Consider the following 27484-nt stretch of genomic DNA (forward strand, 5'->3'; position numbering starts at 1 on the left):
CATTCAAGTGGCTCTGACTGTGAATTGTAACTCTCCATCTCTGGGGTGCCCTGCCCTTGTTTCCTGGCTGTTGAGGTTTAAACACTGTGCTTTCCCCTAACCTTGTTTCTATTTTTTTTCCTTTTTGCTGGTGGTTGTTTTTTGGGTGGGTGGGTGGGTGGAGTTAATTGAAAAAACAAAACAGCAAGACCAAAATTAAGAATTACAGAACTGAAAAGGAACATGAATAGGGGGATGAAAGAAAAAGAAACAAAAGAGAATAATCGTTTGGGATGATGTGTGTTATGTGCGTGTGAATATTAGGGAATTGGGCGCTTGGCCTCTGCCTCAAACTGAAGGTAATTCTGTTTCCACACATGAGTCTCACAGCAACTCTTTGGCAAGATTTATCAAGATGAAAGGGACGAGGTTACAAGAATTCTACGATCAATATATCCCCAATATATATTAGGTTGGAGCACAGGTGTCTGTAGGGTGTAGTGCAAAAGTCAAGATGGTGGCCATGATAGTGCAGTTGAAGCTCTGCCCATTTTTTTTAAAGTGCCTTCCCCTGCAAAACCCCCTGGGCAATCTGCCTTATTTTCTTTTTTATTCCCTTTCTGTGAATTGGCAAGTCTCTTCGCTGATAACAAAGGAACCTGCAGCCATGAGTTGCTGGGAGTCGGGCAGCATGTAAATTATTATTATTATTATTATTATTATTATTATTATTAAATCCAAGAAAAGAAGAGGTGCTACATTCATGCTCATATAAGTTCCAAAGCACCTTTTTACTTTTAAATCTGACATGCAGCACAACACTATTGTATATATGAATATGTGTGCATGTGCTTATATTTCTCTCTACAGAGCAGGGTTTCTCAACCTTGGCAAGTTTCAGATGTGTGGACTTCAACTCCCAGAATTCCCTAGCCAGTATGCTGGGGAATTCTGGGAGTTGAAATCCACACATCTGAAACTTGCCAAGGTTGAGAAACACTGCTCTATAGATATGCATCCATGCACAGACACACATTTTTATTATTTCTTTTGTTAAAGATAGAGAAAAGCAAAACAGGAAAAAAAAGTTTGCCCTTTATTTTCACCCTAGTAATTGACATACTTTCACTTTGGGGCCATAAATATTACAATGGCAACCACAAGAAAAGCAGTAAAAATAGGAGAAGGAAGGAGAGGTTCACCAGAACAACTTACAGTTAAGGGCATCATGCCAGATTAATTGCAGAAAATGTTTGAGGAATTTGGCAAGAGGATGACTGAAACAGTTGCCAATAGTTTGGATGCTTTTAAAAAGGAAATGGTAGAAGGATTTGCAGGGATAAAGAAGGATATGAAAGAAGTTTAACAGACTGAAGAATCTGTAGGACAATTGGCCGGAGATGCAGAACAAATTAATGACGAAGTGGAAGTTTTGGAAAGTAAGTTAGAAGTTATAAACAGAGAAATGGAGAAAGATTTGGATGACCTGGCATTACTAGAACTGAAAGAAAAAAGAATTTTGTTTAAGATTTAGAGCAATTCCAGAAGACCATGGACCATGATAAGACCAATCTTATCAGAGAAAAGATTAAGTTCCTGCCTAACTTTTTGGATTGGGATGAAGATGACTAGAGGCAGAAATTGATAAAGTTTATAGGATTAATAAACAATTTGCAAAATTAAGAAATGTTCCAAGGGATGTCCTTGTGCAGTTTATCAGGAAGAAGACTAGAGACCAAGTTCTGCAGCAGCATTTTAATACTAGATTGAGGATTGATAATACAGATGTAATTGTACTTAACAAAATTCCAATTAGAATACTGCACAAGAGAAAAGAGTATTTTTTTCTGACAAATTCAGACAGAAAAAGATTCCATTTAGATGGGATAAGTTGGAAGGGGTGATTTTTTACTTTTAAACAGCAGAGATGGCCAAACTGCCTTCTTTGATTAGAGAAAGGTCATTATTGATATTCATCAATGTCTGCAAACCTCTTATGGACTTTTTGTGTAAAAAAAGAAAATGATTTTGTGACTTAAGATTTTGATGATTAGAAAGAGTAGGCTATAAAAAGAAGTGAATTATGATGTAATCTTAGAGAGAGAGGTTTGATTAGAATTGTATGTATAACTGCCGAGGGGAAGATCAGAAGCCATTTCTTTATATTTCTTTTCATGTTTTCTGTTCTTTTAATTTCTTTTTCTTTTTTCTATCTCCTTTTTCCTTTGTCTCTTCTTTTCCTTTTTTTTCTTTTTTTCCTCTTTCACATTTACCATATCTTTTTCTTTGAATGTACTTATTATATATGCAAAATCTTTTAATAAAAACTATTTTTAAAAAAGAAAAAATATTGTAAATGCAAATAATAAATGGTGACCTGATTTGAATAATCTCATGCTTCCTTGCATAAACCCAAATGTTCTTTGTTGTTATGTTGACTTTTTTCAGCCACAGCAATTTCCCACTCTTTTAAATACCACAGACTGTTTTTTAAAAAGCTGTAGTTTTCCTTGTTTTACAATTACAAACCAGATAGCTAACAATGGGAATTTAATCTAGTTCATTTATTATGCTACAGTAATGGAAATGTGTTTGGAGAGATAGACAAGAAACCATCAGCAGGATTCAATGTGAAGGATTGTTGGGTGATTTTTCCCAATTTGTTTAAAAAACTTCCTATCAAATGGCATTGCCAATCTCTTTTACAATCCTGCCAACATTATGAATGAACATAATGCACTTTTAATGGAGTGGGTGGATTATGGATTATCTTTAGGGTCAGTTCAGATGATTTGCTGGAATAGAGTTCCAGTGAGATTTTTCAGGTTTTTCATTTTTAGCAATTGTTCTAATCCTGCATCAGATGGTGCTAGTTGGTCAATATACTCTTCAGGTTTCTTTCACACAGTATTGAAATATAACTGGCCCTCCATTATATTGGGCCAGAGTGTTGAGTGAGCCCATTTCTAGGAAGAGTGGCAGTACTGTATATTGATTGGTGTCTTCAGCTGTCCATTTGTTTTGCTGTGCTTGCTGGGGAAGGTGGCAACTGGGGAAGACAATGGCAAACCACCCCGCTATCGTCTGCCAAGAAAACATCACGAAAGTGCCGTCCTGCCAAAGGGTCACACATGACTCGGTGCTTGCACAGGGGACCTTTCACCACCTTTCACTTTGATATGTATTGCTTTTTATTATTGTTTTTAGCTTGTTTCTATGATGTCCAGAGTCATCCTGAGTTGGGTGATTGTACAAGTTGAAGAAAATAAACAAATAACGTATTATATAAAAGTTATCACTACAACCTATTACTTCAACCTACCTTGTACCTATTTCCACCTTTCCCCACATTGTTTTTTTCTTTATTATTTTCAGAGTATAGTTAAGATATACAAAAAAGAAAGTATAGAATAGATAGAAGACAGAGCTAAAGAAAAAAGATCATATCATAGATAGGCATGCCACCCAAATCTTAATTCATGTCCTTCAAGCTGTAATAATTTCTTGTTCTCCAAAGTAATCCATTCCTTCATCCAAAACAAACAACAGGCATCAAAATACAATTTCAAATTAGGCAGGCCCAAACCTCCTCGTTCTTTGGCATCTTGCAACAATTTATTTAATTCTTGGTTTCTGGCCTTGCCAAATAAATTTTGAAATATCTCTTTTTAAATGGTAAATCTGTTGACAAAATTGGTAGAGTCTGAAAGAGAAATAACATCCTAGGCAAAACATTCATCTTAATCACAGATATTCTTCCCATGAGAGACAGTTGTAATTTCCCCCTTCTTATCAAATCTTTTTTCACCTCATTCCAAATTTTAACATAAGTATTCTGGAATAACAGACTATTCTTGGTTGTCAGAATTACCCCCAGATACCTGACCTTTTTTTCAATCTGACTTCCCATCTTACCCATCAGTAAGTCTTGATTGGACAGGGTCATATTTTTAGTTAACATTCTGGTTTTTTGTTTATTTACTTTAAGACCCCCCAGTGACCCAAATTCTTTCAATTTCTTCATCAGATGTTCTGCAGTATCCAAGGGATCCTGTAGTATCAAAACTGAATTGTCAGCAAAAGCCCTTAATTTGAACTCCTCTTGTTTGATCTTTAAACCTTTTATTTGTTCATCCCTTCTAATGTCTTTATTAAGAACTTCCAGTACCAAAATGAATAACAAAGATGATAGAGGACATCCTTCTCTTGTTCCTTTTTGTATATGACATGGTTCAGTTAGTTCATCATTCACAATGATGTTTACCTTTTGTGGTGTATAAATTGCCGTAATTCCTTGGATAAGATATTCTCCAAAGTCCATAATTTCCAAAACTTTAAATATAAAACTCCAATTCAAATTATCAAAGGCTATTTCTGCATCTAAGAAGATAAGAGCTGTTTGGCATTCATTATGATATTATAGATATCTATAACATCCAAAACCACTCTTATGTTATCTTTTAACTGTCTTTTTGGTAAAAATCTGCATTGATCATGATGAATAAGTTCTTGTAAAACTTTTTTCATTCTTTCTGCCAACACTGATGCAAATATTTTATAGTCATTATTCAACAGCGATATTGGTCTATAATTTTTAACTAGGCAAGGATCTTGTCCTTCCTTTGGTATTAAGGCAATGTTAGCCTCTTTCCATGAGTCCAGCATTGAAGACCCTGCCAAAATAGAGTTAATCAATGCTTTAAAAGGTAACAAAATCTGGTCCTCAAAACATCTATAATATAATGCAGATAAACCATCAGGTCGTGGTGCTTTTCCCAACTTTGTTTTTTTTTTTTGTAGCTTCAACTATTTCAAAAGTAGTTATGGGATCATTCATTGTTGATTTCTGTGACTGTGTAAGTTCAGGTAAATTTTGTCTATTCAAATACTCATTTATCTTTTCCAAAGAAACTTCTTGTTTTTTATACAAATTAGGAAAAAAACTGTGAAATACTTTTTTAATCTTTTCATTGTCCAAAAGTTCCATATCTCCCTCCTGAATCTTTAATATCATTTTCTTTTCTCTTTCTTTCCTTAATTTATATGCTAACCATCTTCCTGGTTTATCAGCAAATTCAAAGTATCTCTGTTTAGCATATTTCAACTTGGTTTCAATTTCTTTCACAGTCAACAGTGAAACTTTTTGATATAATAGTCTAAGTTGATAGAAAATATTATTATCTGATGGTTTTTTCTGTAGCTCTGTTTCTTTCAGTTTAATCTGGTCCAGGACCTTCTATAACTTTTGTTGAGTTTTTTTTCTTAAGAATAGAATTATGATAAATAAAATGACCCCTTATAACAGCTTTACTGGTATCCCACACAGTCTTCAAGTCTATTTCTTTGTCTAAGTTGATTTCAAAAAAATCTTTTAATTCCTCCTTATAGGCTTCTCACCACCCTTCTCCACATTGTAACCTGATATATTATAGACGATTAAGCTTTGCTGTACATCAGGAAAACTAGTCTCTGATATGGGAGAAGTGGCTGTAACTCTTCTTCCTTGTTCGCCCTTGTCTTAGAATAATATTCTGCTACTGATCTCTGTAGGCATGAAATTCACCATCTGCATAAAGCCCTAGTAGAATATTCATGAGAAAGTAATTCAGCCAGTGGGAGAACATATCAGTCTCCCAGAGTTCTCTGGACTAAATCAGACGTACAGTCCTTGCTACTCACACATTTTCCAGCTTGGCTACAAAGTGATAGCTTTATCACTACTACTTATTTTAGAACAAAGTGAGATAGAAGCCCAGTTCCTCCACCTTCATCTTGCCTCCCCGCAAGTATAACAAACAACTTGAATCCAAGGAAGTTCACAGAAAGAACATTTCCTCATTTTATTTCCATAGCTACTTCTGCTCTCCACAAAGCCTTTTAGAAGGTCCAGTGGTGCTTCTGAATGATTTGGGATGAGAAGGAAGGTGTGCCTCTCCTGACTATTTTCAGGGGGTGCAAGCAGTTGTAAAAGAAAGAATAGTGAGAAGCTTTTCCTTCTATTTTCCTTTGTTACCTTAGGTTCCAAGCTAATAATTCCTTAATAATGCTGACTAGTCCATGCTTTGCAAAACCCAAAGATGACAAAACTTAAGTTTTATTTTCATGGGTAAGCGTTCCTTATTATTCATATGCCGAAAGAGACATCTAACTGCACGTTCTGCCATTCTGAAAATATACTTAACCGTAACTCATGCCTTCATCACCTCTAGGACAGTCAACTGCAAGAAACTTTACATGGGGCTGTCTTTGACAACTATGCAGAATTTGGTTGGTACAATATGCAGTTGCCTTCCTGCTGGTGAGGGAGAATTATTGCAGCCATATGACACCAGCTTGCGGGTGCTGCGTTGGCACCCAATAGACTTTTGCATATTCAAAGTGCTAGTTTTCACTTAAAAGCCCCTTTAAGGCTTGACTCCTGGGCATTTTCGGATCTATCTCATTCAAGTAGAACCAGCCTGTTTGATCTGCTGATCTAGGGAGGAGATGGTCATGGTTGCCTCCATACATGAAGTTGCTGAAGGGAGAGGGAGGAAGCACTTTTTTCTTGTTGCTACCCCACTTCAACAGAATAACCTCTCCCACTTTCGAGACATGGATGGGCCCCTCCCAGTTTACACTTTGGAAAGCTGTCAAGTCAGAATTATGCTGCAGAACCTTTGATCTCTAGGAGGTGTTATTGTTGCACCTCTGCATTGGTTTTTGGTTTTCTTGCATTATTATGGTATGGATCATTTTTATGATACTGTGTGGTAAACTGTGGGGAGTTGCTTTAAAATATGGCAAAATATAAAAACTATCAAATAAATAAATAAATAAATAAGATAAAAGAATCCCTTGATGCCAAGATGATAGCATGCATGCAATTATATCATCCTGCAAATGCTATTACATATTTGAGTGTCTGATGCTGTTATGTAAAGGCATGCCCACAAACACATACTACTCTCTCACATACTATGTTATTTTTCTAGTGATTTGGAACAAAAGGTGGTTAAGAAAGGACATTAATTTTATTTTATTATTTATTTACAGATTATTTTGCTCAATCTGCTAAAATGTGTGCTAATATTCTACTCTGTGTATTATGTAGTCCTGTGCTTTTGTTTCACAGCATTCAGGTAAGAAGACTTTAACTACCGTTCTAAATGCAGAAATGGATGCAGTAAAGTGAGGGGGACCGAATTTGGCCTCATTCGTTTTGAGTGGAACACTTAGGCATATATACATATATATGTACATTTATGCTTACTAATCGAATTTGGTATGAAAACACATGCTAGGTAAACTACATTTGGTAATGTAATGTGGACTTACCTAATATTTGTTATCCAACACATATGGGAGTCCCTATATTTGGGGAGACTTTGGTAGAACAAAAATGTTTTGTTCAGATATTCCTGAAGGACTTTGTTGACATGCTGCATATGTTCACAGACTGCAAATGTTGGATGGATTTGCACCTTTTGATTTTAAGACAAAACCTTCATGGATTAACCCACATTATATAGGTAAGTTTTCTTCTTTGTTCTTCTGTGATCTTGAAAGTGCTAGGCAATTTTTCTATCAAAATGCTTGTAGCAGATGATTTAAATTTAAATGTAAACACTGTATACAAATTATTCCACCATTAACTCATTAAAAATTCTTCCATGATTCCATACAACACCAGTCATCTAAATTTATGAATATCTGCTTTACATGTTGAGAAAAGGCACATGGTCGCAGGATAAAGGCTGTGAGGGTGGGGTAGGTGTGATGTATGAGCTGGATAGCTAGCCTTATTGGGCAGTGCAGTGGCTGTCTCAGGTGGGCATGGAGGAGGCAACAGCATCAGATCTCTTTCTGTTCCTTCCAGTTGGAGGATACATAATACTAGATAGTCAGCCCTGTACAGTCTAAACTAGCTTTATGACATTTCTACTTTTTTCATTCCCCAGTCCTTCTAAATTCTTTTGGAAAAACAACAATCTTTATTAATGTTGATCTGAGAACACTGAGAACAGGCCAGGAATACCATGAGCCCATGACTATTCTCTGTCTAGAAGATCATAAGGAGAGTGCAAATCTTGTCCTCTATCCACTGAGCAAGAGTACCTCTTGGAGTAAGAAAACTCCACACAAAAAGGGGAAAAAAATAAATTCTTAGACACCCCCCCCCCATGTTTTCAGTAGATAATGTGTTCATTGTCCTCCCCCTGCCCCTGCCCCATGAAATGCTATTATTACAAGAAGAAACCTGCTTAGCCAACAAGGCTATTTCTCTTCTGGTGACTTACAGCATCTTCATAGCATGACTCCGTTGTTACAGAAGTGATATTAATCCTATCCTCATTACTGTTATTTTGGCACAGCAATGGTTGGACAACTCTAGAAAATGCTGTAAGTCGGTAGTGGGGAAATGACTCAAGATATCATTCTTTCTGCATATAAATTCCCATCGAAAGCTGTTACCATAGTAGTTTTGTAGCCAGGTGTGTTTCTCAACAGTGGCACACTGGCTAAAAGGTTGCATTATAGAATCTCTGTGGGTGGGTGTGGGAGAGAAAGCACTGATTCACTTGAGGCCAGAAATTGGAAGGTACAGTGAGGTTTAGTTTAGTTTCTTTTTGTAGGGATTGTGAAACTAACTGAAATAATTAATATCAGGTTCATGGATAAGGTTTCCTATGAAACCAAGTACAAAGCTCTGGCTTCAGGAAACAGGAGACAGGATGAGGCAAGAAGTCCACTGAATAGAAAAATGACCTGCCCTGAAGCTCTGCTGGGCTCTGGCATGGGGACTGATGCCAGTACCTGTTCAGGAGAGCTCTAACATCATCAATGTCAGAGCCTGTTGCTCATCCAACTAAGTTCCATAGCTGGTATTCTACAGAAGACCACTGTGTCTTTTTTCTGGTACCAATCCTGCCTACCTCATGGATGCCTGTAAATCAAAGCATAGTTGATTTCTTTGGTGAGATTATGCCTACTATTTAGTGAGCCTTTTTGTGTGCGCATATACTACATACGTGAACCAAGAGATCTTTTAATTGATCTCTCAGAGGCCTTTAAAAAGAAAGCAGCTAGTAGCCAATCTCTGGAGTTATTGGTTGAGATGATGGTCAGAGCTGGTCATACGATTTCTCTTAGTATTAGGTCTCAAATCGTCCCTCCACCACGGATATGTTTACTCAAAGAAAATGAGGAAGAAGCAGAGGAGGAGGAGAAATAGTAATCCAGGATTGCATCTTCCATGCTGTGTCAAGTTTGGCCCTTACTTCTATCCTGAATATATCTATAATCTCTTACTATTTTTCAAGATTTCTAAAATATATAGAAGGCTAGTAATGAAACCATAGTTTATAGTATATTTACAGATGAATTCACACAATCAGTTTTTGTAATTATCTGCTTCTAAGGCCTATATATATCCAAACACTTGGATTTTGCCCACCAGTTCCCAATGCAGCGGCCCTTAAAAAAGCAAAAGCAGTTCCTGTGTTTGGAATCATTAGGAATATAATATAATATAATAAAATATAATATAATATAATATAATAATATAATAATAATATAATAATATAATATAATAAAACCCTTATACAAATCTACAGCAAGACTACATGTAGAATATTCTGTACATAGCTCCTCAGAAAGAATATTGCAGAGCTAGCAAGGTGCAAAAAAGGACAACCAAAATAATTGGAGTGATGGTGGTAGAGCATGGAAAAAGAGATTGGAGCTTTTGCTTGAAGTGAAGACAACAGGAAACATGACAGAGACATATAAAATCACGCATAATACGAAAAATGTTACTAGAGTGCTCTTCTTCTCTCAATGTCAGAATCCAGATCCTTCATTAAATAAAAGGAATGGTTAAACTATGGGTAGTTAATGCACTCCACTTTGAAAACACAAACTGGATTTTGCTACTGTTAGGGCTGGCAGAGACTACCAATTTACAAAGGGGACTGTACAAATTCATGAAAAGTTGGACCCTCCGTGAATCCATGACTAGTAGTTTCAATGGGAATTCACTGTCACCTGAATCATGGGCATTTAAATATTGAATGCTAGGAAGCAACGATGGTAGAGGGCTATTGCCTTCATGTCCAGGTTTGTGAACATAATATATTGTTTTCTTATGCTTATGCTTGAGCCACCAACTGTCTTTTGATTGCAGTGGGTCCAAATCCAATAAAATAAATAAAATCTGGTTGACCACTGTGTCACAGAATGCTGGACTAGACTAATTATTGGCCTGATGCAACAGGAGTCTTATTTCTTGTCTATTAATCCAGATATCAGTCTGTTTTGAGGAAAGGCTTCTTACGTGTTGGGGTGAAAAAAATACTATAAGTGTCCTAACAGTCAGGAACCACGCTGAGACGAGGAATAGGTCTCTAGTGTTTATTACTGCTACGTTAGACAGAAAATCCTAACAAACTGAAGAAGCGTGGGAAAAACCCAGACAGATAAACCCCAAAAGTCAAGGCGGGTCTGATCTGTGTCTCTTTGAATGGCTGCTCAACTCCTCACTACTACACCTGCGTTTTCCCCCCTGGATAGAGGCCCCCTCCTGCTCGCCATCAGCACTCATGACGATAAGCATCAGAAACCTTGGAGCCAAGAATCAGAAGCCTGGGAGCTGGAACATTTTGGATGCTTGATTTCTGCAGGACAGAGAACAAGCCTGCGTTGGAGGACTTGGGAATCAGAGATCAGTTTACAGAGCTGATCAGTGAATCCTGATACTTCTAGAAATCAGTGGGAGGTTGTGGCATTCAAAATACTTTTCTCCATCTTACCCTGGCATCTACCACTCAGATAAAGACACCCTAGTGGCCTGGTTAATAATAATGCTAATCATAATGAATGAGTTCATATTATGCCAAAAAAATCCCAACAATACCATATAGGAGCTTCCAGTTATGTCTGCATCAGCCCAAATATTTACTTGTTCCATTAATACGTAATTGCCAATAGGGTGTTCCAATGAGGGAAATAGATTTCACCAGAAAAATGTGAAATATAGAGGGTTGTCTAATAGGAATGAAAGTAATTCGCTCAATAGATAAATAATTGAAATGGCATCTCCTCAAGTCATCCATTGTGGTAACTCACAGCACATAGAAAAATGCTAACATTGGTACAAGGCTTCCACAGATAATCACTAGCCAGATTGCCAGTTTTCCCCAATGTGCTTCATGATAAAATTAGCTAAAGCAGTTATCAGTTGTGGCCCTGACATGTTCTTTCAACATTCACATAAATGCAACTTTCACTATTGAGCAGTTGCATTCTGTTCGGCCACTAATTTATCTGTGAGCTGTCCTTCAGGTGACATTACTCAGACTATATCCATTCCATCTGTCTTGACCTTTGCATTCTTGAGTATTCCAGATCCTTTCTTAGCTACTATACAATCTGCCACAATTTATACTTTTTCTGTCAGTCCTCACATCAGGGCTGGGCAGTAAATCACTTAACACCAAATAAAGCTCCTGGTTTGACTTGACAGAAGACTCTCAGACATGACTTGGCTAGATTAGAACCTTTATTGCAGACAAGCCTGAACACATTTAATTCTCCATTGTGGTGCAAAGAAGTCAAAGTCTTTATGTCAGTACTCTAGAACTTAAACTCATGGCTGTTTCCTCACAGTTTTCTAAGTGAACAGATACTTGGCCACTCTCTAGGATAGCCTTGGGAGGCAGCTAATATTAATTTACATAACAATTCTCTCTACCCTGGGAACTGCTGGTTCCTGCCTTATCAGCCTTTACATTTCCAATGAATAAGATTGCTTCCTAGTATTTGTGCCAAAGTTCCAGATTCCAGACTTGTAAACCAACACTTAAGTTGTTACAGATTTATAACTATAGCTGTCAACTAGGTTGAATTTTTCCAGTCTGGTTATAATGGAAAGAGACTTGACCACTATGTTAGGGTGATTATAGACAATCTATGAGAAATTCAGCTTTGATCTAATAATAGCTTCAAAAAGCTGATCAGAAGCAAAGAATAACGCCATAAGATTTATTAGTTTTAAACTCTCATGATTTTAAACTCTTCAAGATTTTTACTGATTTAAGTAAGGTCTCATATCTCTTCCTGCCATTATCACTGTGATATCCTCAGTAAAATGTACATCATGACAATGAAATGGAGCAAAAGTGTCAAGAAGTCATTCCAGGATGTGTTTTTAGGAGGAAACATTAATTCTTAAATTAATTTGGCCTTAAATTCTGCCTCTCTCTCTCTCTCTCTCTCTCTCATGTTGCTTTTAGATGTTACTAGTTGGTAACTGATTTTTTTAAAATAAATGAACAGCTTTTGTTTCTTTTTCTGGATTAAAAAAAATAATGGCATTTGGAGATTGACCAGGAGAGTTCTCTTCCTTTTTCTTCCCCCACCAAATCTTGGAAATTAAAGGAACAAATGATTAGTTGGAGTACTTCTCTACTTCTTCCTTTCTACTGGCCTCTAATCTGTGGTTGCAGATGTGTGAAAGCAGACCAAATACCCCTGGGCTTATCCATGGGACTGCAGTAGAATAATTAGAGTAATGACCAGAACAGCTGTTGAAAGTCTTAAGAATAAATTAGAGATACAGTTCTTAGTATCCTACACAAATGAAAGTAATATTGCCCTTCTTTCCATAGAACTTCCTGCTTATTGAGAACAGCTATGATTAAATGGATATTAAAAGTCTAGGGTTGCTACTGAACTTCAGGAAATCTGCTTATACTTTCTTGAAGTAAAATGGACATTGGTATTGATTTTGGATGATGAAGGATCAGCTTTTTGGAGAATAAGGTGGATTGTTTCATGTCTCCACAGAGAACCAACCACTCAAGGCAATATGTAAATCTGTACACTTTTAGGTTAATTTTCATTATCTAAGTAACAATGTGCCTTTAAACTACTTGAGTGTGTAATAGAAATCTGATTATGACAGAAAGAGGACTACATTAAATACTTTTGGGAAGGGTAGCAGGAACAGTAAAAATTATGACAGTTTTCTACCTTTATTTTAAAAAAAGTATTTTAAAAGTTAATAATGTTGTGGTAAAATCTTGATGAAATCTATGGGCAAGGTTTTGTTCCTATGCTATCAGCTATGTAGCTTTTTGTTATATACTGTGTAATGCACACATTGGTCCAGATGCATTTCAGTATGTGATGCTGGGTCAGGATTATCTCATTCCATATCATATCTCCTTTCTTAAAAAATATAATTTCCTAAATATTTGGTTTAAAAATGAAGCTGACCCCACCTGCTATTCTTCCAGACAGTAGGAATGGTTTTGGGATAGGAAGAGGTACATCAGTAGAAAAGGCAGCCTTGTGAACATGTGGCATGATGGAAAGTTCTGACACATGGTACCATAAATACGTTGCTTCCATGGATCCCCCATATATCCCTTAATAAGGGATATATGGTGGTTAATATCCTGCCTTTAAAAATTGGTGCCACTGGGGAAAGACTTTAGGGCAGGGATCCAAATCTCCACTCAGCAGATTGAACTGAAAGCCTCAAAACCGCAGTAAGTGTAGTTATGTACATCACCCTTTCAATAGAAGGTATGGGTAAAATCACTAAGTTCAGTCTAAAACCATGTATCCATATCACAGCTTGTGAAAAACACAAACATACAAGTTCACCTGAAAGGATTTTGTCTTGGCCATTGGCCGTCATCCGAGCAAGGGCTACTTTACTTTACAGATTGAGGATAAAATACAGTTGCCAGCCGGCTTCTATCTTTAACAGCAATCTGACATTTGGAAATTTAGCAGACTTAGAATTGGAAAGCATTGGACAAAAGATCCCTTTTATTCTTCTGATGTATTTCTGTGTTTCTAGTTCTTATAACATCAATGGAAGTAGCCCATTTCATCTCTGGCCTGCTCTTTGCCTTGGTTGTAGAAGAATGGGTTTGGGATTATGCCATAACTGTTACAGTCATTCACATCACAGTAACGTCAGCAGGTAGGTATGTTTGTTTGTTTATTTATTTTCTATCCCGCCTTTATTATTTTTATAAGTAATTCAAGGCGGCAAACATGCCTATTACTAGGTATGTAGTACTGTTAATAGATAGCACTACTTCAGAAAAAGGGTAGTTGGTGATTTTTGAAACCATTTTTATAGACACCCATACACATGGCCACATTGTTGGCTTTATCTTGCCTTGGATTATCAGCCAATATCTTATTGAAGATATAAAGTAGGTTAAAAGGAACGAAGAGTGCTCCAATATGCTGGATTACAACTGCTATTATCCATAGCCAGTTCAGCCCATTGCTCTGCTGTTACAAATTATTTGAGCTGCTTGGGGGAAAGATGTGCCAAAATCATCCATGCTTTCAGGCCAGAGCTTTGTCTTTAATATGTGTATATTTCTGTAATATACACATTCACATACACACAACTGAATTACAATAGATCACAATTATCATTACACTGAGTAAGCTTCCTTTTTCCATTGTCAGTTTTAAACTTGATTATGTGATTTTATCCTTTCTATAACTCAAAACATGAATTGCTTTTGAGTTTTTCTTTGCCGAAGGAGAAAAAGGTCAGTTGTAATGAACATAAGCATTCTGGCTGATGTTTGCTATACTGTACATGGAAATAAAATAAGTGTTGCTTTAAAATTTGATTGTAGGTTATAGCAAATGTTGAATTAATACATCCTGGATATATGTCACTGAGTTGGCAGGATGTGGGTGACAGTACGTTTACTTGCAAGGTAATTTCTAGGTTAGAGACCCTAGCTTGCACAGAATAGTGTGAAAACTGGCGTTGGCTGTGCTTGTGACAAAAAAGCAGAAAAAAAGACCTGTGCTGCCTTTATCATTAGCAGGGAATGCTGCATGTGGCATAGATACACTTCAGGCTGAGTAACCTAGTCTACAGGATAACTCCTCTATCTTACTAAAAAAACTTTACAGGTAGTCCTTGACTTACAATGGCAATTGGGACGAGACTTTCCATCACTAAGCAATGTGGTCATAAAGCATGACTGGTTTGCTCAGCGATGGCAATCCCTGCAGTCCTGGTTGCTGTCATTAACCAAATCCCATGGTTGTTAGGTGAGGCAGCTTCCTGCCAGCTTCCCACAACCAAATCAGTGAGGGAAGCCAGTAGGAAGTTGCAAGTCCCAGGAGGCTTGCAAGCAGGCCAGCAGGCAGGCAAGTGGCTGCTGCTGGGTGGAGGAAGGTGCATGGGGGTGTGCAAGGGTGCACGGGAGGCATGGGGCAGGTCATGGAAGGTGACTGAGGGTGCGCAAGTGGCAGGGGAGGCATGGCAAGGCTCAGGGAGGGTGCGCAGGGGTGTATGAGTGGCTGGTGTGGCATGAGTGCAGAGGGGCTGGGGAGGGTGTACAGGTGGGGGAGACTTACCCCAGTGACTTGCAACCTTCCCTGCCAGCTTCCCCATGAACTTTCTGGGGAAGCAGGCAGGGAAGATTGCAAATGGCAATCACATGATCGTGGGGTGTTGCAACCGGTCATAAGTGTGAGCCAGTTGCCAAGTGCCCAGATCGTGATCACGCAACTGCGGGGGTGCTGGGACAGCTGGAACTCCAAGGACCAGTCATAACCACCATTTGTTCAGTGCCCTTGTAACTTCAAATGGTCGCTGAACAAATAGTCATAGATCGAGGATTACCTGTATATGAAAGCCTTGATTTGGCAAAGCCATGATATGTGGTAGAGGTCACTGAATACTGCCCTTGGCTAATAGAAGATCATGACTTGGAATGTAAGAGGAGTGAATGGTAGAGAGCATGATTTAACAATAAAAGGAAAGAAAATAGTTAGGTTCTGTTTCTATGCAGTTGAGAGAAAGAGGAAGGATATAATAGATCTGAATGAAGGTGAAGATTTTGTGGAGAAGAGTTGATGAATACGTGCAGGGAAGTGGAGTTGTAGGTTTACTTATGAATGAAAGGGCTAAAATGTAGTGAGAAAGTATGAACTGGTTGCTGTGGGTGCATATGAAAATAGGAATTTATTGGCTGGTGATAATTGCATGTGCTACTCCAGTCACTCTTGGTAATGGAAACATTCCAGGGATGAATTTTGGAAAACTTGTTCAACATTTTGAATGAATACAATCTGGAGAAAAAGATGTGTTCCATTAGGTGACATGAATGTATGGGAATGAGATGAAAAAATATAGAAAAAAATGATTGGGCCTTTCAGGTACCCAAGAATGAATGAGAATGGTGACTAGTGAGTATTTGCATAGAAAAAAAGTATCTTTATGATGAATATAGGCGGTCTCTTCATTCACAGCTTCATTATTTGCAGTTTTGTGCATATGTATTTGATAATTAGAAACCAGACTGTAAGACAGACAGACAGACAGAGTCAAGTCAGTATGTATCTGGTGCTTGGCCTTGCTTTTGTTACTTCAGGTATGCAGGCAGGCTTTTGCGCGTGCATAAAGTACAAGGCTTATGGTGAGGTCATCCGTTCAGTGCCCCTGTGTATGTTCTTCCTTCTATTCTCCTGGTTATGGCAGAGCTTGCTGAGTCAGCCCAATCAAAAGGTTCCAGATGGCTTCTCTGTGGAAGAATTTTGGAAGAACTAGTTCAGTTGATGACGGAGAGCTTGTGCTGCATGGTCATGCTGACTTCTCTGATCTGTGTAACTGTTTCACAATCTTGGTAGAGGGCCTCTCAGTTGCACTGTTGGACACTTGTGCTGTCATGATTTTTGGCTACACCATGTGATGTTGGTACTGCAGAGAGGCTGCTCATGGCAATCTGTAAACATGCCATTGGACACCGAGCGCTTGCAGCTTTCTCCAAAGAGTATGTGGGTAGCACAGATGCATGATCCATAGACGCCCTCCACTGAGATTGTGAAAAAGCAATGAAGGCTGGTGAGCCACGTGGAAAGCCAAGAGCTGTGGGGTGGGAGCAGGAATACTCCCTCCAGTGAGTATAGAGTACGGTGACTCTATGGTGTAGAATGTAGAGTATGGTGATCATGCTAAGAGAAAGAGCAGCAAATGCAAGTACATTGCACAGACAACTGTAATGGGAGGAAGAGGACAAGAGCAGGCTCCAGCAGGCTCACATTGTCATTATTCACCATTCCATTATCTGCAATTTTATGTTGGGGTGGAATCCCCAAGAATAATGAGGCCACCTGGACATGGTTTAAACAGAAGTCTATTCATGCATGCACAAGGAAAAGAAATGAAAGGAAAAGCATGACTACTTTGATTGTTTACTAGGGAAATAGAACTTATAAACTGAAAGTAGAACTGCAGGAAGAATAAGTATGAGTCCTCTATGAACGACTATTGAAGGATATATCAGTCTCACAACAGAATGTATGGAAATTGGACATAAGGGAAGAGGAGGTGGAAGCTTCTTGGAATAGGCAGAAAAGAATGGTGCCACATGACATTACAGTGTGCCACAGAACCATGTGAAGTTATGCTAATATGAAGTATGCTGGGTACAGTGACGAAGTGGATGAGAAAAATGCGTATCAGGAAATGACGGGGGGGGGAATGTGGATTAAGGTTATTGAATAATGTGTACAGGGAGAAAAAGATAGTTGCAAAGAATGGTAGTCAAAGAGAGGAAGGAACTGTTAAGATTAAAAGAGGGAGAGAAAATAAAGCGTAATTTTGATGGAAGTATTATTTTTTTAAATGGATGAAAAGCACCAAACCGGAGATCTTTAGCAGGGTGAATGGAATTAAGATCTTTGAAAAAGAATAAATGCTGTGAGGATATTGACAGATGGTAAGACTGTAGCTGTAGAAGGAGTAACTGAAGGAGTATGAAAACATGGACGAGTTTTACTTCGGATTGGTTATGTGACTTATTTAATGTGTGTGTGTGTGTGTTTGTGTAGCCTGGATCTGTACTGATTACTGGAAGAAGGCTGCTACTGTTCTCCCATACAGAGGGAAAGGCAACAAGGATAAATGCAAAAGCTACACAGGGATTAATTTGTTAAGCGTGCCTGGGAAAGTTTCTTGCAGAATTCTTATCAAAACGGTTCAAGAAGTGACAGGGAGCAAAATTTGGGAAGCAAAAAGCAGAATTTTCACTAAACATAAGAAAACTGGTGTAGAAATTTTAAGACTTTCAAATGCTGCTAGAGAAGTAGTGGGTATTATACGATTTGTACCAAGGAATGAATGTCAAAAGAAGCAAAAATGGCTGTGTGTTAACACCATGCTTCTGTCAACATTATTATATGGAATGAGAGTTGGATATGCTTGGAGCAACATATAAGTAAGCTGGGAATGGGGTACTTAAGAAGCGTGTACAGGTAGTCCTTTTTTAGCAACCACAATTGAAACCGGCAACTCGGTTGTTACACGAAGCAGTAGCTAAATGAAACCACAACTGTCCTTATGATCTCACTTCAGCTTTCCTTTGCTTTACAGACCTGCCAAGTTTGTAAATGCAACGATTTCATCACTGTCGTAACTCTGAATGGTCACTGTATGAGGCAGTCGCTAAACAAGGACTACCTGTATGATAGAACAAGAAAAGATGCAGTCAGTAATGAATTTGTACTGAACAAATATGAATATGAACACATAGTGAGTGACCACTGGGTAAGAGGTACAGTAAATTGAAATGATTTGGTTACATAGAGAGAATGAATGAGGGTTGAATTGTAAAAGAAATATATGAGGGAAAAATGGATTGAGAGGACGAGGAAAACTGAGAACTTCCTGGTTGAATAGAACCAATAAGATCCTCAGAAAGAGGGCAGTAAAAACTGAATAATAAAAGGCAATCTATTAAGTGGTGTGTGGATATGAGGGCAGCAAGAATGGTTTGTTAAGCTTAGAAAAGTATGGAGAGGCATAATGATTGGGGTTACTGTAGGTATATTTCCTTTTCTTTCTTCTAAACTCATTTCATTACCTTTTGGGCTTACTATTTCTTACTTCAGCAAAGGATCGTTACCTTGTCGTGGTGCTGGAGCTTGAGCACCTCAATGATGCCATGAGCTAAACCGTGAAGGGCCACCCAAGACGGGAAGGTCATGACAGAGAGGTCAGACTAAATGCGATCCCTGGGGAAGGTAATGGCAACCCACCCCAGTATTCTTGCCGTGAAAACTAAATGGATCAGTACAACCAGAGATATGTCGGTATACCATCGGAAGATGAGACCCCCAGGTCGGAAGGTGGTCAAAATGCTACTGGGGAGGAACAGAGGAGGAGTTCAACTAGCCCCAGATGTGATGACACAGCTAGCTCAAAGCCGAAAGGACAGCTAGCGGCCAACGGTGCTGGTGGTGAACAGCGAATCCGATGTTCTAAGGATCAACACACCATTGGAACCTGGAATGTAAGATCTATGAGCCAGGGCAAATTGGATGTGGTTATTGGTGAGATGTCAAGATTAAAGATAGACATGTTGGGTGTCAGTGAACTGAAATGGACTGGAATGGGCCACTTCACATCAAATGACCACCAGACCTACTACTGGATCTACAATCCAAAAAACGATAGAATGATCTCAATTCGAATTCAGGGCAAGCCATCTAATATCACAGTGATCCAAATATACACCCCAACCACAGATGCTGAAGAAGCTGAAGTAGAGCAGTTCTATGAGGATCTGCAGCACCTACTGGACAACACGCCTAAAAGAGATGTTATTTTCATTACGGGAGACTGGAATGCTAAGGTGGGCAGTCAAATGACACCTGGAATTACAGGTAAGCATGGCCTGGGAGAACAAAATGAAGCAGGACATAGGCTGATAGAATTTTGCCAAGACAACTCACTCTGCATAACAAACACTCTCTTCCATCAACCTAAGAGACGGCTTTATACATGGACTTCACCAGATGGACAACACCGAAATCAGATTGACTACATCCTCTGCAGCCAAAGGTGGCGGACATCGATACAGTCGGTAAAAACAAGACCTGGAGCTGACTGTAGTTCAGATCACGAACTTCTTCTTGCACAATTTAGGATCAGACTCAAGAGATTAGGGAAGACCCACAGATCAGCTAGATATGAGCTCACTAATATTCCTAAGGAAGATGCAGTGGAGGTGAAGAATCGATTTAAGGGACTGGACTTAGTAGATAGGGTCCCGGAAGAACTCTGGACAGAAGTTCGCAACATTGTTCAGGAGGCGGCAACAAAATACATCCCAAAGAAAGAGAAAACCAAGAAGGCAAAATGGCTGTCTGCTGAGACACTAGAAGTAGCCCAAGAAAGAAGGAAAGCAAAAGGCAACAGTGAAGGGGCAGATATGCCCAATTAAATGCAAAATTCCAGAGGTTAGCCAGAAGAGATAAGGAATTATTTTTAAACAAGCAATGCACGGAAGTGGAAGAAGACAATAGAATAGGAAGGACAAGAGACCTCTTCCAGAAAATTAGAACCATCAGAGGTAAATTCCAGGCAAAAATGGGTATGATCAAAAACAAAGATGGCAGGGACCTAACAGAAGAAGAAGAGATCAAGAAAAGGTGGCAAGAATATGCAGAAGACCTGTATAGGAAGGATAACAATATCACAGCTTTGACGGTGTGGTCAGTGAGCTAGAGCCAGACATCCTGAAGAGTGAGGTTGAATGGGCCTTAAGAAGCATTGCTAATAACAAGGCAGCAGGAGACGACGGCATCCCAGCTGAACTGTTCAAAATCTTGCAAGATGATGCTGTCAAGGTAATGCATGCTATATGCCAGCAAATTTGGAAAACACAAGAATGGCCATCAGACTGGAAAAAATCAACTTATATCCCCATACCAAAAAAGGGAAACACTAAAGAATGTTCAAACTATCAAACAGTGGCACTCATTTCACATGCCAGTAAGGTAATGCTCAAGATCCTGCAAGGGAGACTTCAGCAATTCATGGAGTGAGAATTTCCAGATGTACAAGCTGGGTTTAGAAAAGGCAGAGGAACTAGGGACCAAATTGCCAATATCCGCTGGATAATGGAAAAAGCCAGGGAGTTTCAGAAAAACATCTATTTCTGTTTTATTGACTATTCTAAAGCCTTTGACTGTGTGGACCATAACAAATTGTGGCAAGTTCTTAGCGGTATGGGGATACCAAGTCATCTTGTCTGCCTCCTGAAGAATCTGTATAACGACCAAGTAGCAACAGTAAGAACAGACCACGGAACAACGGACTGGTTTAAGATTGGGAAAGGAGTACGGCAGGGCTGTATACTCTCACCCTACCTATTCAACTTGTACGCAGAACACATCATGCGACAAGCTGGGCTTGAGGAATCCAAGGCTGGAGTTAAAATCTCTGGAAGAAACATTAACAATCTCAGATATGCAGATGATACCACTTTGATGGCTGAAAGCGAAGAGGAACTGAGGAGCCTTATGATCAAGGTGAAAGAAGAAAGTGCAAAACCTGGCTTGCAGCTAAACCTCAAAAAAACCAAGATTATGGCCACCAGCTTGATTGATAACTGGCAAGTAGAGGGAGAAAATGTAGAAGCAGTGAAAGACTTTGTATTCTAGGTGCGAAGATTACTGCAGATGCTGACTGCAGTCAGGAAATCAGAAGACGCTTAATCCTTGGGATAAGAGCAATGACAAATCTCGATAAAATAGTTAAGAGCAGAGACATCACGCTGACAACAAAGGTCCGCATAGTTAAAGCAATGGTGTTCCTCGTAGTAACATATGGCTGCGAGAGCTGGACCATGAGGAAGGCTGAGCGAAGGAAGATCGATGCTTTTGAACTGTGGTGTTGGAGGAAAATTCTGAGAGTGCCTTGGACTGCAAGAAGATCCAACCAGTCCATCCTCCAGGAAATAAAGCCAGACTGCTCACTTGAGGGAATGGTATTAAAGGCAAAACTGAAATACTTTGGCCACATAATGAGAAGACAGGACACCCTGGAGAAGGTGCTGATGCTAGGGAGAGTGGAAGGCAAAAGGAAGAGGGGCCGACCAAGGGCAAGATGGATGGATGATATTCTAGAGGTGACGGACTCGTCCCTGGGGGATCTGGGGGTGTTTACGACTGACAGGAAGCTCTGGCGTGGGCTGGTCCATGAAGTCACGAAGAGTCGGAAGTGACTAAACGAATAAATAACAATTTCTTACTCCTATCTGTACTTTGCATAATGTTGCTTACCCCAAAAGGGAACGGGGTGATGCATGTATATGCACTGTACATATCTATGTCTTGAATCAACCTCGTTTCCAGCAAAGAGGCAGCATTTTGCTTATCTCTGCTGATAAATGCCCTTACCCTCACTTGCAACTTTCCTCTTCCCCATGTCACAGGTTCTTTTTTAAACCGTACCACCCAATTGGGTTGACCCAGACTCAGGAGAGACACAAAAGCACTGGACCTGGATGGGTGGTTTCTACATATCTCCCCATAAGGGTTGGGGAGTTGCATTATTTTGTAAAAACAAACGTATACTGCAAAATACTTCATTGATCACCCTCAGGCAGGTGGTGAAGAGGTATGTGGAAGAGCAGGCTGCAGGCACCCGTGCTGCCTTCTTCCCCCCCCCCATATGAGATTTTCCCCAGTGTCAGCATGGCAGAGTTCCAATAAAGCTGCAACTTTGACACAGGTTTGAGAGGAGATGGGAGGAGACCCGTGGTTTGGAGCTCTGCAGCCACCAGCAAACTGAGTACAGCTGCCAAACAAAAGAAGGCGTTTTTCCTTCAGAAGGAGTGGCTGGTCCAAAAGAGAGGGAAAGAAATATGGAGGCCCAGCGAGGCAAAGCACAACATAAAAAAGGTGCAAGAGCTCTACTTGCTGGCCATTAACAGAAAAAGAAGAAGAAATCTCAGAGAGAGGGGCTTTAAGATAGAAGAGACTTGAGAAAGAAATGTTGCTGCATACTAGTAATAGTATAGAGATATACTATATATACATATATAGATAATTGTGACAGGTAACAGTCATGAGAGCCAGTCTGGTGTAGTGGTTAAAAGCACCAGGCTAGAAACGGGGAGACCCTGAGTTCAGGTTCCGCCTTAGGCACAAAGCCAGCTGGGTGACCTTGGGCCCGCCACTCTCTCTCAGCCCTAGGAAGGAGGCAATGGCAAGCCACTTCTGAAGAACCTTGCCAAAAAAACTGCAGGGACTTGTCCAGGCAGCCTCTGAGAATTGGACACGATTGAACAGATAAAAAAAAGAGCAATATGTAATAGTAATAGAATAGTAATAATATAGAGTATAGTGTATTGAATAGTAATAGTATAAAGTATAGCATAAACATTGTCATAGTAATAGTAATTGAAGAGTAACAGTATAATGTAAAAGTAATTATCATAGTAATAGTATAAAGATAGCAATAGAATAGAATATAGGAAGCACTCACATGTCACGTTTATATGTTTGTTTTTACAAAATAAAACATCTCCCCAACCCTTGTAGGGAGATATAAAGAAGCCACCTGTCCAAGGTCCAGTGCTTTTGTGTCTGTCTTGAGTCTGGGTCAATCCAATTGGGTACAGTTTTAAAAAAGAACCCATGACACCCCACAAAAGGCTTCTTCTGTAATTCTCATAGGCAGAGGCTGATAATTCTCCTTTCCTCCTCTGGCTAGAATGCTAGACCTGTGGATATACGGAAAAGATATTCAGCACAGTAACCTTCCCTGTCTGAAAGTGAGCATTGTGATAGCTGAAGGTTTCCCATAACACCTCATTATTCTATTCATTGTGGACAGGAAAAGTCTAAAAATTAGATTAAGTCTAAAGTGATGACCTAGTAATATCCCTTTCCAAGTCAAGAAAGGCATGATTAGAATAGCTCAAATGCAGCCTGCTCCACCCACCCAAAAGCTGGAAGCAAAAATCAGGATTTTTTGTTCAGTTGCAGTCCAGGTTTAGACAAATTAATACAGAAAGATCATAGCCGTGAAGGATTGTGGTGTGGAAGAAAGGATTCTCTCCAACCCCCATAAACAAAAAATGGAGAAGAGTACATTTGTTTATCCTGAGCAATAAGAATAAACATAAACTAGAGTAGAATAAACATAAAATAGAGTAAATGTAAAATAGAGTAAACAAAACAGACACCCAGGGTTTTTTTTCCTTTTTTTTTTTTGGCAAAAATGCAGAAAGAGGTTGCCACTGCCTTTTTTTTCAATATTTTTGACTTCCACACCATAATCCTTCATGGCTATGTCTAGCCTACAATCCTGATATTTCCTGATGACCTCCCTTCTGAGTACTAAGTAGGTCAAAACCCTGTTCAATTTTCTGAGTTCTCTCAGCCCAGGCCTTCAGTTGGGAAAGGCTGATGTAAACTCCCTGAGATATGGTAAATAAATATAAGGATAGTTATTGGCATGACTTCTTTTTTTCCTGAGTCCATTGATTTCTATGAGGCAGTGATGCCTGGACTACATATAATGCGAAGCCATAATGCAGTTTGCTTTTTTCAGCGTGATGTGACATGTGACTCCCCTCTCATTGATGGTTTGCTGAACAAATCATTGCTTTAAAAAATTCTGGCTTAGTGTTCTGTGTGAATTCAGCCTAAATATGCTTTAATAGGGACAGAACTAAAGGAAGACAACTATCAAAGCAAGAAAATGTCCTAGCTGAACAACAACAACAATTTATTAAACTTACATTGCCACCTGATTTCAATGACTCACAACAATCAAAGAAATTTAAAAAATAAATAAAGCATAAAGATAAAGATAAAAGATGGCAAATGAACCATGGGGTCTTACTCTCCCTCGCCAAAGGCCTGGCTGAAGAGCCAGGTCTTCATGGCTCTTCTGAGCAACAGCAGAGTGGGGTTCCATTGAGATAATTTGGACAGAAGGTTATCCTTGTTGAGACACCACTGAGTTTTCTGTGAACTCTTAAAGATCTCCTGAAATATATAGTCTCTCTTTCTCTCTCAGCACATGTCAGAATACAGTTGGCTAGCATTTAATAATGATTGAAGTCTAGACTGCAAGTGCAGCCATCACCAAGCATACCTTGGTACAAACTCCCATTGAACAACTCTTTTGTAGGAAAGGAGAATGAGGAGACATGTAACATCTTCAACATTTTGTTCAGAGAGGGGAATATGTGCTCTGTTCTTGAATTTAGATAAATATTAAATAAATAAATAATAGACACATAATATTCCCATCTGCACTGGAACATACATTTTTTCAGGATTTATTTCATTTTATTCCAATGTTATCAAATTGTTTCTAAACTATGATAATGTCATGCGCTGCCTACCTCTGAATAACGTTCAGACACTGGGTTGCAAAGCAGGCTCTGGTTTATTTCAGGATAGGTACAACGTTGTTAGAAAAAAGCTGAGAGTGACAGGAGCGCGCCGGTGCGGGGTTTAAATACCCCGCGCCGGTCAGCGCCCCCTCGCTCTCGGTCACGTCACCCCCCTTTGTCCCATGCGTTGCCCTGCCATTGGTTGAGGGTTTCCAGGATCGCCCATCCTCAGGTTTTCATTCTTCTGCTGATTGCTTTCAGCTGGGCGATCCCCGTGGTATTGCTGCTGATGGCTTGGGTGGCTCCGTGATCCGTTTATCTATTGTTTGTTAGCCGTTAGTCGTTGTGGGTTGATGGCTACTTAACTTGTACCCCTTCACCTATTTCCTTGTCATTGTCATGAGTGCCATTGCGCTGATTACTTTAGCTCAACGGCACTCATGACATACTGCCCCCTTTCCGAATAGTGTTCTCCCCCGGGTTTCTGGGTTTTCCCCATGGAGCTGTCAAAACGCCATTTTTTTTTTTTTTTTTTTTTTTTCAAAGTTCCCGCCGGAGTAGTTGTCGCCCCTCCCTTTGCTCCTCCCTCTACCACGTGCCTTCCCAGGGTGTGTCCATGGTGCGCATGCTCGGGTTCTGACCTGGCGTGCGCATGCTCCAACCACACCCTGTTTGTTTGGCTCAGTTCGGCGAGGCGAGAGGCGTGGCTGGTCGGGTGCTGCTCAGCTCCAGGTAGGGCCCTTTTTTGCTTATTTGGAGTGCGTCGCCTTTGTTGTGTCTCCTGGGCGTTGCCCCCAGGTTGCCCTGTTGACTTGCTTGCCACTCCCCCGCGGCCAGGGGGCGGGGGGAGGGTGCTGGCGATCGTTTGTCACCACCCCGTGGGCCCGGGGCGGGGGGAGTGAGTCCCGGGGGGGGGGAGGTCCACCCAAGTCGCGGGCTTGGGGGGGGCCCCTTCCCTTGGGGCACGGGAGGCGGGGGGAGGCCTGCGGGGGGGGGGGTTGGTTTTGCTGACCTTGATTGCGGTTTGTCGGGGTATGCCCGGTGGAATGCTCTGGTCAGGTCAGGCGCTTTAACGTTGTGCGCCGCCACCCATTCCGGGTGGGGGAAGTGTTTCCACCTGACCAGATAGTGTAGGGTTCCTCGTTGCTTGCGTGAGTCGAGGATGTCCCTTATCTCGAAGTGGTGTTGCCCGTCGATCATAAGCGGTGCGGGCTGAGGCGTGCTTGGGTGCCATCGGGAGGTGGTTGCCGGTTTTAGGAGGCTGGTGTGGAACACCGGGTGGAGCCTCCGGAGGTTGTGTGGCAGGTCCAGGCGTATTGCTACCGGGTTCACTATTTGCGTGACTCGGAACGGCCCGATGTACTTAGGCCCCAGTTTTTTCGAGGGTTGGGTTGACTTTAGGAACTTGGTGGAGAGATAGGCCATATCCCCCGCCTGGAACGTCGGTTGTTGGCGCCGGTGCTTGTCGGCCTGCTCTTTGTAAGCAGCCTGTGCCTCCTTCAGCGCCGCCGTGATTACTGGCCATGCTTCCGCGATCTTCCGTCCCCAGTCGCTGGCGTCCACCTGGGGTTCCGGGGGTTGAGGTAGCTCCGGTATGGGGACGAAGTCGCGCCCCGAGACTACTTCGAACGGGGTTTTTCCCGTGCTCGTGTGGACGGCGTTGTTGTATGCGACTTCGGCGAACGGGAGCAGTTCAGCCCAGTCGTCCTGGTGGTAGTTCGTATAGGATCGTATAAATTGCTCTAAGGTGGCATTAAGAACCTCAGTGGCTCCGTCCGTCTGCGGATGCCAAGCCGTAGACAGGGCCTGTTGGGTCCCCGTCAGCTTCAAGAAGGCCCGCCAGAATTTGGAGGTGAACTGTGTGCCCCTGTCGGTCACCACACGTGCGGGACATCCGTGTAGCCTGTACACGTGGATGAGGAAGAGTTTGGCTAGTTGTTGTGAGGATGGGACTGACGTGCAGGGGATGAAGTGGGCCTGCTTTGAGAAGTAGTCCTTCACCACCCAAATGGCCGTTTTCTTCTGGCTGGGTGGGAGGTCCACTATAAAATCCATAGAGATTTCCTCCCATGGGCGGGAGGGTTCTGCCACCCGTTGCAATAGCCCCGCGGGTTTGCCTGGTGCCCGTTTGGCCCTAGCGCACGTTGGGCAGGACGCCACGTAGGTTTTTACGTCTCGCCTGAGCGCGGGCCACCAGAATTGCCGCCGTGTTAGGTGTAGGGTCTTGAGGAACCCAAAGTGTCCCGCTTGCTTGGCGTCGTGTGACCTATGCAAGATCGCCTGGCGTTGCGAGTCCGGGACGTAGATTCTGCCTTCCCCCCATGCTAGGT

General features: G+C 40.7%; 1 protein-coding gene across 1 annotated transcript in view; it reads left to right on the forward strand.

Moving 5' to 3' along the window:
- The first annotated feature begins 1379 nt into the window (after nucleotides 1-1379).
- Nucleotides 1380-27484, forward strand: part of TMEM244 (transmembrane protein 244) — a 31332-nt gene continuing 5227 nt past the window's right edge. Inside the window, exons 1-4 of the mRNA XM_063295217.1 lie at nucleotides 1380-1418; nucleotides 7015-7100; nucleotides 7417-7490; nucleotides 13829-13954. Of these exons, the coding sequence (XP_063151287.1) occupies nucleotides 1380-1418; nucleotides 7015-7100; nucleotides 7417-7490; nucleotides 13829-13954 (325 nt within the window). The remainder of the gene's footprint in view (nucleotides 1419-7014; nucleotides 7101-7416; nucleotides 7491-13828; nucleotides 13955-27484) is intronic.

This window comes from Candoia aspera, chromosome 1, assembly GCF_035149785.1.
Source record: "Candoia aspera isolate rCanAsp1 chromosome 1, rCanAsp1.hap2, whole genome shotgun sequence".
NCBI classification, from domain to species: Eukaryota; Metazoa; Chordata; class Lepidosauria; order Squamata; family Boidae; genus Candoia; species Candoia aspera.